The sequence below is a fragment of the Apodemus sylvaticus genome, chromosome 14, assembly GCF_947179515.1.
Source record: "Apodemus sylvaticus chromosome 14, mApoSyl1.1, whole genome shotgun sequence".
In the NCBI taxonomy this organism is placed as follows: domain Eukaryota; kingdom Metazoa; phylum Chordata; class Mammalia; order Rodentia; family Muridae; genus Apodemus; species Apodemus sylvaticus.
Genome location: NC_067485.1, coordinates 11,070,015 through 11,087,538, shown reverse-complemented (window position 1 = coordinate 11,087,538; position 17,524 = coordinate 11,070,015). Strand labels below are relative to the sequence as shown.

At 47.2% G+C, this 17,524-nt stretch overlaps 1 protein-coding gene across 1 annotated transcript in view; it reads left to right on the top strand.

Moving 5' to 3' along the window:
- Slc25a48 (solute carrier family 25 member 48) overlaps positions 1-17,524 on the top strand; it is a 44,859-nt gene that overhangs the window by 17,619 nt on the left and 9,716 nt on the right. The window contains exons 7-8 of the mRNA XM_052157638.1: positions 1,334-1,592; positions 16,818-17,060. Of these exons, the coding sequence (XP_052013598.1) occupies positions 1,334-1,592; positions 16,818-17,060 (502 nt within the window). The remainder of the gene's footprint in view (positions 1-1,333; positions 1,593-16,817; positions 17,061-17,524) is intronic.

Genomic DNA, 17,524 nt, shown 5'->3' with positions numbered 1-17,524 from the left:
AGCATACACACACACACACACACACACACACATTTGTGAGGTGTGAGGTGTCCTCTCCGGCCACGATTTTCGTTTTGTGACGTGGCTTCTTAGCACTTCCTCGTTGTTGGCACATGTGTACTGTCTCAGCTCTCCTGATGGCTGTGGAATTTTCCAGTTTCCCTTAGAGCAGCTGTGGGCTGTTGAGAATGCAGTTGTAGAGGAGACTCTGGCCCCTGCTGGAAGCTTTGCTTCTCACCTTCCCCATCCATTGCTCTCCCTCTTTTCTTCTCTGTGTGTGTGTGGTGTGTATGTGTGTGTGGTGTGTGTGTGGTGTGTATGTATGTGTATGTGTGTGTGGTGTGTGTATGTGTGTTTGGTATGTGTGTGGTATATATGTATGTGTGCATATGTGTGTGGTATGTGTGTGTGTATGTGTGCATGTGTGGTGTGGGTATATGTGTACGTAGTGTGTGGTGTGTGTGGTGTATGTGGTGTGTGTGTGGCATGTGCATATGTGTGTGTGGTGTGTGTATGTATGTGTGGTGTGTGCATGTGTGTGTGTGTGGTATGTGTGTGTATGGTATGTGTGTGTGATATGCGTGTGTTGTATATGGTGTGTGTGTGTATGTGTGGGGTATGTGTGTATGTGTGGGGTGTGTGTGTATGTGTGGGTTATATGTGTATGTGTGGGGTGTGTTTGTATGTGTGGGGTGTGTGTATGAGGTGCATGTGTATGTGTGGGGTATGTTTGTATGTGTGGGGTGTGTGTGTATGGGGTGCGTGTGTATGTGTGGGGTATGTGTGGGGTGTATGTGTATGTGTACATGCACCTGTATGTAGAGGGGGTCCCGTTCTGAGATGCTGTCCCTGGTACTCTTAGAAAGTCCCTTTGTTAGCCCGTCACCACAGACTTGGTGAGTTGTACTGTGTTGCCTGTCAGTTTGTCCAAACCCTCCATCTGCCCTACCCCAAGATCATGAACTCAGTGAGGGTGAACACTGTTTTGTTATTGGTTTGACTCACAGAAATTAATGAGAGAGAGCGCGCTTTGCTTGAGTGGCTCGTGAGGAGACGTGCTGGTACTTGACCTCTCCCAGCTCTGCCGTTTGGGGCCAAGACTGCATTATGCAGGAGGCCCATCCTTAGGGCTACGATGACTGCCTGAGTCACATGTGACCTTCCTCCTCTGTCTTCTCTGTGTCACCTAGACCCTTGTTGGGGGCTCTTCTGTGGCACAGTGGATTATTGATTATGAGCCGGTGCGTGTGTGTGTCCCATACCTGGTATGTAAGTAGAGACCCTGAGGGAGAGGGTCGGCCTCTCACGTCTCCCATTGGGTCCCTCGCCACAGGTGTTCGGCTTCTTCAAGGGCATGTCCTTCCCCCTGGCCAGCGTTGCCATCTATAACTCCGTGGTGTTCGGGGTCTTCAGCAACACCCAACGGTTCCTCAGCCAGTACCGCTGTGGGGAACTCGAAGATGGCCTTGGCCGAAGTCTGCCTGATCTACTCCTGGCTAGCATGGTGACCGGCGTGGTCTCTGCTGGTCTGGGCGGGCCTGTGGAACTCATCAAGATCCGACTGCAGATGCAGACACAGCCATTTGAGGAAGGTAAGAGGCCACTGGAGAGAAATCCGGCGTCTGAGGACCTGTGATCCTTTCCCACTTGTCTGGATCTGAGGTACCATTGTTTATAACCTTATTAGTAAGCAAGACCCACCATCCTCCCTGTTCTCCACAGGGGCCATCTTCCCCGCCCGCCCCCAACCCCACCCCACCTCCCTGCTTGACAGAATAGGAAGGAGAAGAGAGAAGCTTGCGCTATCCTCTTTGGCCTACTTGAGTGCCGGAGGAGACTGGAGGAGACATATTTCAATACCTTGGGTTTTGCTCTTGGTACATTCACAATTCTCCATGTCTATAGAATGAGGGGCTGCATCCCTGGCCTTTCCTGTCATGGTGTCTGTATGATGAGTTCCCCCACAGCCCCGCCCTTGCTGCCAGCTTTCAGAATGGTCGCTGTGGGATCCCCCTGCACACCAAGGCTGGGGTTTGGCTGTCAAACATACCAGGAGTCCCCCAAGCTCACTCAGGAGCCTCCTGGCCCAGGTCTCTGAGCCCCGTGTCCTGGTAGCTGTCTCTGGGCATGAGGCTGATGCTCCCCACCATACACAGGGAGTGCCTGGGGCCCAGCTGCTCTGAAGATGTGTGTCTGTCTCCAATATCAGTATCAGGGTGGAGGGGATCCAGAGTCACAACAGAGACACCAGGGAGCCATGCGGCAGGCCCATCTGGTCCATCCCAGGGGCGAAAGCAAGGATGTAGGGAGAGATTCCAGATGATTGCACTGAAGGCAGCAACCCCAGTAAGCCGAGGCCTGAGGAAGCCTGCCCTCTCCCATTTTGATGATGCACAATCTTTCTGTTTGGCTTTGGTTTTCCTCTTTTGACTGAGATGTGAACCCAGGGCATTTTACTTCGTTGCGTGCCTCCCTCTATTGGTGGAAAACAGCACCCCAGACAAAAGGGGGTGAAAGGTGCGGGAGGGGGTGCAGGGGGAGGGTGCAGAGTGGGTAGCAGTGGGGTTATAACCTTGGCAGTGTCCTTCCAATGGGACAACTGGGATACTGTTTCCACATGGCTGTTATCCTGTGGTCTGATGCGTTTGGATCCCCTGGTATTTTTCAAGACAAGACATAAAATGAATCTTCCTGTAAGATATCACACTTAAAAATTGTCAGGTACTTTAATTGCATAAACTCAAAGAGACAGTCGTGTGGCCTGACATGTGGGCTGCACAGAGCAGGGCCAGGGCTGACAGAAGCGTGCAGTCTCAGCTTCAGGCCTTGTGAACGATGGCTTTGCTGACAGCTGCATTTCCAGGCGCCATTTGGGATCCCCTTGGTTTGTGGTTTCAATTCAAACGGCCAGTCCTCGTCCAGGTTAACGGTCATGTGCTATAGGAGGCAGCCGGATGTTCTGAAGCCAGTAGCCAGGTGACTCTGTGTCATCTGCTCTAGGACATGTGTCGGATGGGCTGGAGGTCAGTGAGGCGGCTTGGGTCATCGTTTTTTTTGGGAGAGCCAGCGACTTTCTCCTGAATGTGTATTGATGGCGCTCCATGGGTGAAAGAAACCTGATCAGAACAGAGGAAATGGCCTTCCACCCACATGAGGCACAGTAGAGACTCACTGGGACTCATTAAGGTGCCTCCTTCTGATAACTTTTCTTAGGGTAAGGGTTTTAGGATAACTCACCTACAAATATACACTATATACTACATACACGGTTTTATATCTTCTTATACTCCCCATGGGAACAGACACATTTTCTATGTCCTTCAAACGACATATGCATATATTTAAAATAGTTGTGCACTGTTGCCTGAAGAGCATGTGTGCGTGCACGCGCACGCGCACGCGCATGCGCACGCACACACACACACACACACACACACACACACGCGTGCACACATGCATGCACACACACATGCATGCACATGCACACAGACAGGGCCAGTACCCTACAATAAGAATTCTATTTCTGGAGTTAGGCTGTCAACAATCCTATCTTCGCCCAAACTGAGGAAACTGACTTACCTTCAGCTTCAGCTGTGTCACTCCACTGCGAGGACAGACTGGAGGTCCATGGAGCTCTTGGCCCAGTGCCTGGCATGTTGAAACTGTGAAGTAACCGTCCACCTGCATGGTTGGTACCGTGCTGTTTAAACCTCTCCCTGCTGGTGAGCATTTAGCCTGTCTGCTGTTTGTCTCCACCCCAGGGAAGTTACCAGCCAACTCCTTTATAAAGAAACCCCTTTACTGGGGCTATTTCTCTCAGTGTGTGGGCTCTTCCCCTCATGAGTGGGCCCAAGGGTGTGGCCATTTTTAAGATTCTTGGCACACGTTGTGAAACTTATGCAGAAGGGCCTTGTCACACTGCATTGGCAGCTGCTGTACAGATGAGCAGCTACCTAACACACCACACACATACTCACATACACACCACAGACATGAACACACGTTTACACGCATGCACACACATACATACATGCATACATACATGCACATACACATACTCACATATATACTCACACACATTCACACACACATGCACACTCACACATGCATAAATTCACATGCACACACAATACACATGCATACACACATGCACACACACATACTTGTACACATACACATGTACACACACACACATATACACATTTACAGCACTTCACACTTCTCTATGCATGACCCACAACCTCCTATGGACTCTTCAAGCTCTCCACAGCTAGGCTTCTGGTGCTCCTGCCCACTGGTAAGCAAGGAGGAGTGGCTTGGGCTCTCTCAGAGGTGCCCCTCACAAACCTGCCTTCCCTTCGGTATTATTACTGGCATGAATGAGCCTATCTGGGGCCCTATTGGACATGACTGGAAATCGGAGCTGGGTGTTGAAGCCATCAGTCCCCCTGTTGCCCTGTCACGCTGGATCCTAGAAGCAGATGGCCTGCAATGCTCTCCTCTACCTGGAAGTTCATGGCTCCGAGTACCCACCAAAACCCTGAAGTGTGGCTTCCAAGGCCCATATGTAGCAGGAAGTTGACAGATGTAAGGGGATTTAGCACTGGCCATGATCCCAGTCACCTGCAGGCCCAGCTGGAGGCAACTGTGCTGTGTTCTGTCTGTTGGTATTTACCCTGGGACTCAATCCTTCCTTCATAATCACCTCCTGGGCCCCTCTGAGTCCTTCAGAGTATGTAAAGCAGAGATGTGAGATACACAGCACCGCTCTTGGGGAAGTCACACACATGTGTCAAGGGCTCTGAACTCTGGCTGTGTGGCTCAGGAAGGCACCCGAGAAGCAGCAGGCGTGATGAGCATTGCCCCAGTGCTGAGTAATGGTACGATCTGGGGTGGGAATATTTCCTTGAGGGAGCAATGGTCAGTGGCAGGAGATAGTGTGGGGAGGAAGAGTGAGTGATCTGGAGGGTAGGAACTCTGGGAGATATGGGGTGGGGTGGGAACAGTGAGGGAGATTCTGCCCCACAGTGAAGCAGCTTGGACCACAGAGTGAGCCCACCTGAGTTGTGTCATAGGGCAGCTGAACTTAGGGCCTTAGGTGCAGGTGCTTGGGTTGTGGGACTCACTCGTGCTCCCCCAGATGTCTGAGACAACAAGGTAATTAGCTCAGCTGAGCTACTGTGATGTGTAGAAGCAGAAGCCCGAGACTCTGAGGATCTGTGGTAATGGTGGGGCGGGTCCTTGGAAGAATTGACATTTGAGGAAGGCACAAAGTTGAGAAGGGGAAGGCTTTCTTCTCCAAAGTGGGAGGGGAGGAGGAAATACAGAGAGGCTTTGAGTGTGAGAAGAGGGGCATGGAGAGTGTGCTGAACTCAGTGCCATCACAGAGACAATACTCTAGCTGGACCAGGGGCCAGAATGTCGCTGGGGTGGAGGAGATGGGCCTACATGCCAATGACGGATGAATGGTAAGCGGAAGAGAAGGCCAGCTGAGGGCTGGATCCATGTGGTTTGGGCAGACATTCTAGAACACAAGATCTGTATAGCAACAGAGATGGAAAGAGACCTGTTTTCTTGCTTCGCTGGGTCCTCACAAGTCTCCAGTTGGGGAGGACATGCCTGATGCTTCTGTGTTCCTGGGTGCATCGATTTCTCTTTCACAGAATAGCTAGATTGCCGCTGCATACATGTGTGGCTACCAAACATACCATATACACACATGCATACCACATACACACATGTGCACACAACACATGCACACACACAAGCACACACATGGACACTACACATGCACACCACACATGTTTGCACACATTCACACTATATATGCACACACACATATCACACATGCACACACACATGTATACCATACATGCACATCACACATGTATATATATATGCCAACACATGCACACACATGCATACCACACATGTGTACACAGGTGCACACACATATGCATCCCACACATGTACACACAGGCGTACACATGCATACAACACATGTTCAACACACATACATGCACAAATGTACACACACATGGACACCACACATGTATACACATGCACACACATGTATACACTATGCATGTACATATGCGCATATACATGCACACTATACATACACACCACACAAGCACACAACATGTGCCCATCCACATGCCAACACACATATATACACACAGCCACACCACACGGGCACACACATGCCAATACATAGGTACACACATGCACACACATGCACACATACATGTACACAATACATGCACACACTCTACTCTTCTCCAGTTGGGAGGTGCAGCAGATTTTCTAAGATTTCCTAAGTGAAGAAATAATGGATGATAGCTCCGTTCACCTCCTAAATGAGGGAACTATGCAGAAAGTCAGGAACTCTGGGGACATAGGAGAGACCCAGAAAACCCAGACACATTCCAGCCCTTGATAGTCTGGCTGTGCTTCTCTAGGAGGCTCTGAGACACCAACAGGAAGTGAGGGCTGGGCCATTGGCAGCCTAGAAGTGGAGGGAGGAGGTCTTAGAGAGGCTGAGCATAAAGCCATGCACTCAGTATGATATACTGAGTTGGAGGTACATTGAGGCATTTGCTATTGTTGTTTTGAAATCAGTGGACAATCTAAGTGTTGTCCTGATGTCTTGACGCCAGCCTTGAATGTTCTTGTTCCCAGATAGTTATCAGTGATCTTTATTTAGGTGGTGAAGTTGACAGGTGTATACTTTCAGAATCACAGATTCCTATCAGGACAGGACAATAAACATAGGAATGGTAACTAATTCACTTGAGCAGAGTGCAGTCTCAAAACGTTCACTTCAGTGAAGTGTGTCTATAACACACTCTCTGTCACAAAGCCAAGGAAGTAGACCAGCCATCCATCTTTGTCCTCTCTTTATAAAGGTGAAGAAACAAAGGTCTGTGAAGTCTAGTCCTTTGAACATGGTTGTTCAGTAACTGAACAGGAACACGCATGCTGGTGTGTTTTTAATGCAGGGTTCTTTCTACTGAAGCACCTGACTCTTTTAGAGCGTCCTGGCCCTGGGGAAACTGATGGATTCTTGAGAAATAACAGCTAGCAAAGAACAACCCAGATGAGAAGTTCCTAGCATGTGGTCGAGGGGTGTGCCAGGCTGCTCATACCCAAGCCCAACCATAAGAGGGAATAGCCAGTTTGTCTGCCCAGAGAACATATGGGGTGCCCATTAGTTCTCATCCACCTGTGGATGAGGACATGACTGGGGGGTGGGGTGGGGTGGGGATTATTTTTAGTGTTTCAAGCCTTAGGCCAAGCTCAGTGTCAGCTTGTGCTGAAAGCCAAGCATATGAACCTGTGGCCCTGATGTGGGGACCTGCTCAGGTCTGCTTGTCTAGTGTGTATGCGATGATGCTGAGTGCTTTGGGTCACCGGCCACAGGTTCCTGTCCAGGAAGCTTCCTGTCTCAGAAAGTGTGTTTGGTTTCTGTTGCTATGATAATATGATGACCAAAAAGCAACTCATGGAGAAAATGTTTACTTCCTCTCATATTGACAGTCCATCGGGAAGCTAGAAATCTTATATTCCATCATGAAGATAAGTCAGGAGGCTAGAAACCTCAGACCAGGAACCTGTACCACAGGGACTGAAGAAGACCTGCAGAGGAACACTGGCCTGCTCTCTGTCTTAAGGTTTCTATCACTGCAACAAAACTCCAAAAGGGTTTATTCAGTTTACACTTCCAGCTTGGAGGCCATTACTAGGGGAAGGCAGGACAGGAACTCAAGCAGAACAGGAACCCGGAGGCAGGAGCTGATGCAGAGGTCATAGACAGGTGTTGGTTATAGGCTTCCTTTCCCATGACTTGGTCAGCTTGCTTTCTTATAGAACCCAGTACTACCAGGGGTGGCACCACCCACAATGGGCTGGGCCATCCCTTGTCGATCACTAATTAAGAAAATGCCTTAGAAACAGATCTTATAGAAGCGTTGTCTAAATTAAGATCGTCTCCTTTAGGAAACTCTTGTTTGCATGACAGGTTGACATAAAAGAAGCTAGCGCACTCTCCATGGCTTGCTCAGCTTGATTTGTTTTTAAATACCACCTCAGAGCACCAGCCCAGGTATGGCATCACTCACGGTGGGCTAGGCCCATATCAGTTGCTAATCAAGAACGTGTCCCTCAGGCAATGTGATGGAGCCATTTTCTCCACTGAGAATCCCTCTTCCCAGATGACTCCCAGTCTGTGTCAATTTGACAGAAAAACAAACAAGAAGACATAACCGTCCCCGAGGATAAGACAGCATACAGGAAATAGAAGTGTCACATCCAGATATCTACCCCCCCCCCCCCAAAACAAAACAAGCAAAAGAACCTCCTGCAGAGGGATAAGAGGCAGGGGTATCAGAGGTGAGTCCAGCAAACAGGACACTTCCCCAAGAGTCATAGAACCAGCTACACACAGCCTTCTGTCAAAGCAGTCCTGACAGGGACCAAACTGGTGATGTAGACCTGTAGGTTTACGTGAGACTCCCAATCCCTGGGTGAAGTGAATGTAGCAGTAGGGTCCGTTCCCCTGTGTCACACATCCTGCCAGTCTCCGAGTAGGGCACTGGTTCTCAGCTTATGGGTCACAATTCCTTTGGCAGCTACACACCAGATACCCAGACATTTCCATTATGATTCACAACAGTAGCAGGATTACAGTTATGAAGTTGCAACGAAAAACATGTTATGGTTGGGGGTTACCCCAACATGAGGAACTGAATTAAAGGCAAGTAGCATCGGGAAGGTTGAGAGCCAGTGGTGTGGCGATTGTGTGCTAATGGGGCTGTAGGCCTTCTGAGATCTATAATCTATACCAGTTAGAGGAAGGTAACTTGGCTTTGGTTTAGGGAAAGTATCAGTCCTTAGCAGCTTTGTCTCAATGACAAAGCATTCATGATAAGAAATGATCGGAAGTTGATTTTTATGTATATCCTCATTAAACTATAACAAGTATGGTTAGAGATATTAAAATATTTTAGAAGAAAATATTGTTCAATCCTTACACATACATGGGCGCCCAACTCCTATGCCAGGGCCAGCCCTGGGAGGCTCAAGATGTTGGTGTGGCATCAGTAATTTAGTGAGCTGAGCATGGATTCGACATCCTGTATCTTCCTTAGCCACCTTGGGTGTATTAGTTTGGGTTCTCTAGAGTCACAGAATGTATGGATAGTCTTTATATAGTTAGGGAATTTGTCAATGACTTACAGTCTACAGTCCAACTCCCCAACAATGGTCAGCAGTACTGTGGATGAAAGTCCAAGGATCTAGCAGTTTCTCAGTCCCATGAGTCAAGCAGGCAAGGAAGAGTGAGTAAATCTTCCTTCTTCCAATGTCCTTATATATCTCCAGCCAGTGTATAGCCCAGATTAAAGGCTGTAGGTCTCCAGCAGAGGGTGTGGCCCAGATTAAAGGCGTGTGCATCCATGCCTTTAATCCCAAATGATTTTGAACTCGGAGATCTCCTTGTCTTAGCCACTATGCTTCAAGATCTCTATATCAAGATCCAGGTCAGAAACTTATATCTCTGAGCCTCCAAATTAGGATCATAGGTGAGTCTTCCAATTCTAGACTGTAGTTCATTCCAGATATAGTCAAGTTGACAACCAGGAATAGCCACTACATTGGGCAAGTGGTGTGCTGGTCTAGGAAATTCAAGCACACTTATTTCCAAGAGCCGTTTTCCTGTTATCTCCCAAATCAGCCTATAGGAATCATTCACATTTTGCCTTCACCAACCATAGTCTGTGCTACAGCTACGGAGGACTCTCACCCAGGGCTTGGCTGCAGCCAGTCGTAGGGACTGCAAGCCACAAGCTCTGGGCCAGCATATAAAGCTCACGGTGCTGCATAGTCAACTTTTTTGGAACTCTTGTCTTTTCTGGAAGAACATTCGAGAACCTACTCAGCAGCTGAGTATTGACCTGGGGTAGTTTTTCCTGGCTTCTACCATGGCTGCTGAGTAGATAAATATAACGCAGAGACTTCATCCTTTTAAGCCTTTGTGACCGTGGCCTGGCCATTGTGAGTATTGTGATGCATTTTCACGTGGGCCTAGAACTGCAATGTCTGCAGCTGATGACACATTTTTGTGGTCCTGGTATGAACCATGCATGCCACAGAACCCATGCAGAAGGATGCTAAACAAGCCCCGCCCCGAGGTGGTTTCCTGCTCCGTGAGTGCTTCTTTGATGATTCTTTCTTTATGATGGGTTCTTTAGCCTTAGGTTATCAGGAGAGCATTGCAGGCTGTGCAGCGTCATGGTAGGTGTGGCTCTGTAGGTGTGTGAAGTTGTCAAGGAAGAGAAAAAACTTTTTTATTAAGTGTAAATTTAGAATCGAACTGATTGAAACCGAGGCTCAGGAAAAGGAGGTAAGAAAAGCATGAAGAAACCAGGAGCCGAGCACCTCACTGACCGAACAAGGAACCCCACACACCCCCTGGATGAGGACTGGTCTATAGCAAGAAAAAGCTGTTTCCTTCTGAATGTGGGTGTCATGAGAATGTCATAGATGGAAAGATGAGATTCCTTCTTGGAGGAGAAAAGTGCTATCAGGGATATCACGAGGTCACATGGCAGCTTGGTTATAGTTGATAGATTAGATAAGGGCTAGATGACATCTCAACCCTCAGGATATGTGTTCTGAAGTATTTAGGGTTAGACAATCAGCCCACCTGAAATAGGTCATAAAGTGAAGTTATGCAGCCAGAGAGAAATGCTCTCTCTATGTGGCAGGACTAAGGGCCAGATGCACCATGGGCATCCATCCTGGCTGTGAGGTCTTGGGCTCGAGGGCATGCCAGGAGACTGGGTGGGGGTGGGGTGGGGTGGGCAGTGAACACGGACCTGCAGCAGAAGTTGCATCTATCTCCTTTGCATGCCCCTGTGCTGCCTCTGCTCGCTGGTGCAGAGTGTGAACAGGAGCCAGAGAGCGGCAACTCCCTGGACCGAGACCTCCATGCTCCCTCAGCTGCATGGCTGCACTGGAGAATCGCTCTGAAACGGAGCCTGTCTAAGCTCTCCTGGAGCCACGAGCACTCTGAAACCTGGCTTCTTCATAGCTTCGAACTGTCATTGCTAACTGTGCTTCTTCCTGTTAGCAATTCACCCCAGGAAACATTACAGCAGGGAGCGAGTTTAAAGCCCACCCCACCGAGGAAGGAAGGAAGACTGATTTTTAGTCCTAGTGGACTTTTTGATGCACTGTGTTTTTACTTTTTTCTTTGTTGCTTTTAATCTTTGTTAATGTATAATCTCGACGTTTCTGTGATTGTATCACAGCCTTCTTGTTTGGGTTTGTCTACTGCTTCGTTAGGTTTTATGGTTGTTCTGTGTTTTTCCACCTGCTCTCGAGTCAACACTCTACTGTTCTTTCTGTGAGCAGATGTTGCTCTCCCTCACTCCTGTGTCATTTCTTCTCTCTCATCCCCTGTGCTTTCTCTTCTTATGTCTTAACTCAAGCCTTCCATAGCTTTAGTGATCTTTGAGCTCAGTGCACCCCAAAGTTACCCCAACTTCTCCTTCTCTACTGCTTCTTCATACGACCCTTGTTTTTTATCCCTTAATTATTATTGAAGTCAAAGGGATGGCTGTTTTCAACTGGCCAGTGTGACATCTGTGTGGTGGTCCTGCCCAGCTGTTGCAGTTGTTTGTGTAGCTCATGCTCTTGGAGTAATAGAGGGAGCCTGGTGCTTTATGTGCATGGACTGAGGGTTCAGCTACTAAGTTATATACTCACCATCTGCGCTGTTCTCTAGCCCCTCTTGTACACTGCACATAATTCAACAGAAATAACATAGCTGATAACATCTAACCAACACACAAAAGCCTAGATGCCTGAGTCCCAGCTGTATAAGAAGCACAAAAGCATTGTAAAAAAATGCTTAATGAAATCAGAGGATACAAGTAAACTATCAAATGAACTGAGATAGAATCCAAATAAATAAATGAAGAAAGAGAGTCAAACAGGATTTGATGTAGGAACTCAGTGATAAATTAAAATGTAAGAAATGGAGGTTTTAATATGTAAAAAAACAACACAAAACAAAAAAACTTCCTCTGTACAAAGCCCCACTAACAGAATAGATTAAATAGAAGGTGGACTGCCGGGGTGGAAGACAGATGTTAGACCATCCAGACATTGACAAAGATAATGTAATAAAACATGAACAGAACACATAAAATCTATTGGATACCATTAAAAGATCAAATGTATAAGTTATGAAAAAAATCATGTCAAGGGTGATAGAGCTTCCATCTAAAGGTATACACAGTGTATTCAACAAAGCCATAGCACAAAGCTCCCCAAATCTAGAGAAACAGATGGCCATTTCAGTAGGAATTGAGCATACTAAACAGACAAGACCAGAAAAGAACCCACTGACTTCACATTTCAGTTAAAACACTAAACCAAGAGAGCAGAGACAATATTGAAAGCAGAAATATTAAATCATATATAAAGGCAAACCCATAAAAATTCCAGTGTCATTTTTTTACAGAAATTGGGGGGGGAAATCTTAAGATACCCATGAAAGCACAAGATTCCAGAAAGCCAAATAATCCTAAGGGAAAAACAAAACAAAACAAGAAACAACCAACCAACCAACCAACCAACCAAAAAAACCCTGGAGATGTCAACAAACTTGATTACTACAGAGTCTTAAGAACAATAAACAAACAAACAAACCATGTGGACAGACCATAGAACAGAACAGCACAGAAGACCCAGCCATAGTCTCTCACCACTGTGGGCAACTGGCTTTTGATAACAATGCCAAAAATTAATATTGGAGAAAAACACAGCCTCTTCAACAAATGGTGCTGGCAAAACTGGAGAGCCACATATAGAAGAAGAATGAAACTGAATTCTGATCTCTGTCTGTCTGTCTGTCTGTCTCTCTCTGTGTGTATATGTGTGTGTCTGTCCCTTTTGTCTCTCTCTGTCTCTCTGTCTCTGTCTCTCTCACCCTGTACAGAAATAAACCCTAAATGGATCAAAGACCTTAATGTAGGATACAAAGCCCTAGAAGTATTAGAGAAAAAAAAATCAGAGAATACTTTAAGATATCAGCGTGGGCAAGGACTTTCTGATTTTAAATTATATTTGTTTATTTAGAGTCGGGGAGACATATGCCATTCCGCATGCGTGAGGAGTTATGAGAGTTGTTCTTCCTTCTGTTGGTCCTAGGAGAGGCAACTGAGGTCATCAGTCTAGGCAGCAAGCATCTTTACACACTGGCCTAGCAAAGACTTTCTGAATGGGACTCTGGTCACTCAGGGAATAATGCTAGAAATTGACTAGTAGAACAAGGAAACAGCTGAGTGTAGAGACAGACCGTAGAAAGGGAGCAAATCCTCAATGGCTAGATATCTAACAGAGGGTTAATACCCAGGTTATAGAAAGATCTCAAATAACTAAATAACAGTAAATCAAACAACCCAATCAATAAATGGCCTAGTGAAATGAGTAGACACTTGCCAATAAATACATGGCCAATAAACACATGAAAGACCATTCAGCCATCAGAGAAAGACCAGTTAATGTACACTGAGATTCCAGCCCCAGTTGGAATGGCAATCATTAAGAAAATAACGGCTGGACAGTGGTGGCACACACCTTTAATCCCAGCACTTGGGAGGCAGAGGCAGGTGGATTTCTGAGATCGTGGCCAGCCTGGTCTACAGAGTGAGTTCCAGAATAGCCAGAGAAACCCTGTCTCAACAAACCAAACCAAACAAACAAACAAAACCCCTAAAACCGAGCCAGCGGAACCACTCCTGGGTGTTTGCCATGAACACCAAATCAACACACGTCAGGACACCTGCACACCAGTGCTTATTGCAACAGGGCCACAGTGGCTGAGCTATAGGCACACAAAGAAGTATGGATGGGTGGGCAGTAGAATTGTTTGAGTCACAAAGAGTGACGTTATGTCATTTACAGGATATAATCTGGATATATCTGATTCAACTGGATATAACCTAGTAAGTAAATTAAGTCAGTTTCAGAAAGAAAAGATTCCATATTTTCCCTCAATTGTGGCTTTCATACTTTATATAGGTACATAAAACCATATATGTATATATAGCATGCAAAAAGTAAGACTGAGTAAGGAAAAAGGGAATAGATAAGACAGGCATGGGCAGCAGGGCACAGGGCTGACATGCTCAAAGAATGTTACACACTTGCATGAAGTTGTCTTATGTAACCGTGATGCCTTGCTACAGGTTCTACACAATGAGGCTAATAAACCACTGAAAGGCTCCACCCCCACCCCCAAACTGTGAGACAAAGTAAACCTTTTCAGAAGTTAATTGCCTCGGGTATTTTGTTACAATCCTGCCAAGTTGACAAGTGCTAACAGTTCCAGTTTGGCTTGGCACAGAGCTATGTCAGCATCTGGTGATTGTTTCCACTCCTATTATAACTTCTATTATAGTCTATATATTGTATATTTTACTGGCTAGTATATTGCTTTAATAGCCACAAATGAGTACTATAAGCTGATAACAGCTAGATTGCTTATGTTATAGCACTTAGGAGAATATGAGAGGATTTTCTTATTGCTGACTTGGGGGGTGGGGGGGAGGAAAGGGGAAAACCGGAAGGGCTTATTGACAGGGCTAGCTGGCAGTTTGGCAAGTGTTCTTTCAACATCCACACCAAACTAGCAGATCATTAGCTGGACACAGTCTTTCAGTCAGTAATTCCGGAGATCCACCCTGTAGAAGCTGATTTAAAGGAGCCTTGACTCCTGGGTCAGGCCAGCCTCGCTTAGAGAGGGGCATGCTCAGCCCAGGGTTTCCACAGCCAGACAGCAACACCTATTTGGTCTCTGACAAATTTCCCACTATAATACTGCTGATGTCATCATAGTTTTGGGAAAAAATGACCTCTTGGGGCCTCTCAAGGGTCACAATGTCTGCTCTTTCTCAAAGCACCCCAAAGTGGTGTTTATCTACCTTGTCCACCTACCTTCCCCTACAGAGGAGGAAATGCATTCATAGGAGTTTGTTCAGACATGCTTCTCAGGCCAGTGCAGCCTGCCCTGGTTACTGTGAACTTTTAAGGATGAGATAAAGGCCGTGTCCTTTACTCGAATCCCAACTACACACCCCATGAGGCCGAATGCTCATAGGAGAGAGATGGAATGTTGAGGACTTGGGAAAGAGATCCCAGGACAGCAGGCCACTTCCTGTCTACAGTATGCAGTAAGAGCCAATCATATGCCTGGATCAGGCATTGAATCCAGGTGGCTCAGACAGTATTGTGGTCCTGGTTGGGTCTCATGATTCATCCCGACCACGTCATGTTAGTGGGAACCTTCAGAAGGAACACTGAGCACCACTGTGTCTGTACATGAAGGCCTTTCTAACCATGAGCCACAGCAGAGAAGAGTATAAGGAGGATTGTGGGTAGCCTCTTGGAGGACTGGCTGGGAGAGTAACTAAGGCTCCGCTGTTCTGTATACCCTTAGACTAGCTAAGAGAGAGCAGACCTCGACCAGCCAGCATAGACTCGTGACCCTGAAAGTGTCGTGGGGTATCCACCAGAGAAGACTGCTTAGGCAAGGGTTTAAGCCAATAGAAAGTTTTTATTAGCCTCTAGTGACTCCACTCGGTGTTTGGGATACTACTGTAGCCTGAGCCTTTTTCAGTGTGAGATTCCAAGCACAAAACCCTTATGATGGGTTGGCATACTTCAGCTAATGAGAACAGTTAGTCAGAAGCAGAACTATAGATGCCAAACATCAAGGTTACTACATTTAAGGACTTTCCCAAAGCTATGGGCTTTGATGAATTAGGTCTTTGTTTTCATCTTGGCAGGTGGTGCTGTCTATGTGCTGAGTTTTATGGCCTGAATGGCACTTCCGTCATGGAGTCAGTTGTGCTAAGGTCTGAGGCCTGTTACGAAAGGAAACAGAATCCAGGGCCCTTGATGTTGAGAATTATTGACGCTGCCTTACAGCTGTTTTAGGGCACAGCCCAGGTCAGGGCTGGCGTTGAGTCAGAACACGCCTGTCCTCCAGCCAGCCAGTGGATCCTACCAACGACCATCGGCTGCTAACTTATTAAACCCCACACTATTCCAGTCACCATGCAGAGGACTTGGAATGTTCCCTGGATTGTCTCCATGACTCTTTATCTGTCTTTTAAGAACTAGAAAACAAGAGTAGAAAATGCTGGCATTTGTTAAGTGGCAGAGGAGGGTTTGCATTCAGGACAGCATGGTTTCAAATAATTTATTTTACCACACTGGGTCTCTCTCTCTCTCTCTCTCTCTCTCTCTCCCTCTCTCTTTCTCTCTCTCTTTCTCTCTCATATACACACTGTTGGAGGAGACAGAGACAAATAGAGACACACACACAGTGTGTGTGTGTGTGTGTGTGTGTGTGTGTGTGTGTGTGAGAGAGAGAGAGAGAGAGAGAGAATGAATGAATTTGAAAGACTATCAATTCCCCATCAAGATAGAGCTTGACTTGGCTTCTCTTCTTTCTTCAGCCACAGTTGCTTAGAAATGCACAGTGATGGTTGGCCAGAAGGCTCTAAGAATCTCAGAGCAGCTTGGCTTGTATTGTGTCTAGTCTGGTATATAGGTTACCAGGGCTCCTTCCTGGAGCCTCAGAATTCTGGTGAAAGTTGCCAAGGGTGACAGATAGCTTGGTAGAAAGTAATGAGCCACACTGAGAGGGGACTGTCAATGGGCTGGACTGACTGTTGTGCCCAGGGCTGGCCAGTCTCTTACCTGCCTGGTCACTTGGCACCATCTCCCTCCTGTCTTTTCAGCCAGCCATGGATTGAAGCCCAGAGCAGTGGCAGCATACCAGGGACCAGTGCACTGCATTGCAACCATTGTGCGGATGGAGGGCCTGACAGGGCTGTACCGGGGGGCCAGCGCCATGCTGCTGAGGGACATCCCGGGATACTGCTGCTACTTTATTCCCTATGTGCTCCTGAGCGAGCAGATCACACCTGAGGCCTGCCCAGGGTCCAGCCCCTATGCAGTGTGTCTGGCAGGGGGCATTGCAGGTAAGGACCAGCCATGGAAGTCCCGTCCCTGGGGCCTGGGCCTACCACAGTAATGGTAGAGTACAGAGGGATCCACCGCAACTTTCCCCATCCTGAGGAGACAGGCCTCATCCAGCCAAATATGCAGGAGCCTTCCTTTCACTGACTCTGTGCCACACCTAGTAGAGAGAATGGCCCTTTGACCTCCCATGTCCTTCTCTCCAGTGAGAGTCTCTATGTGAACTCACTGGACTTTGAAGCAATGGGTACATTCTAGCATGTTCTCTGTGACAGGCATTGCTGAGCTTTGGGAGAAGCTATTATCTCTTCACTTTTGCCAAATGTTGGGTTTTTTTAAATATGGGAAGGAAAGCCAATCTCCACACTGCCCTGAGATACCCAGGGGCCCAGCAGTCACAAAGACCCAAGGCTAGCCACACTTGCTCATTTTGTCACCTGGGCTTGTCACCTCCTACGCTGTACCA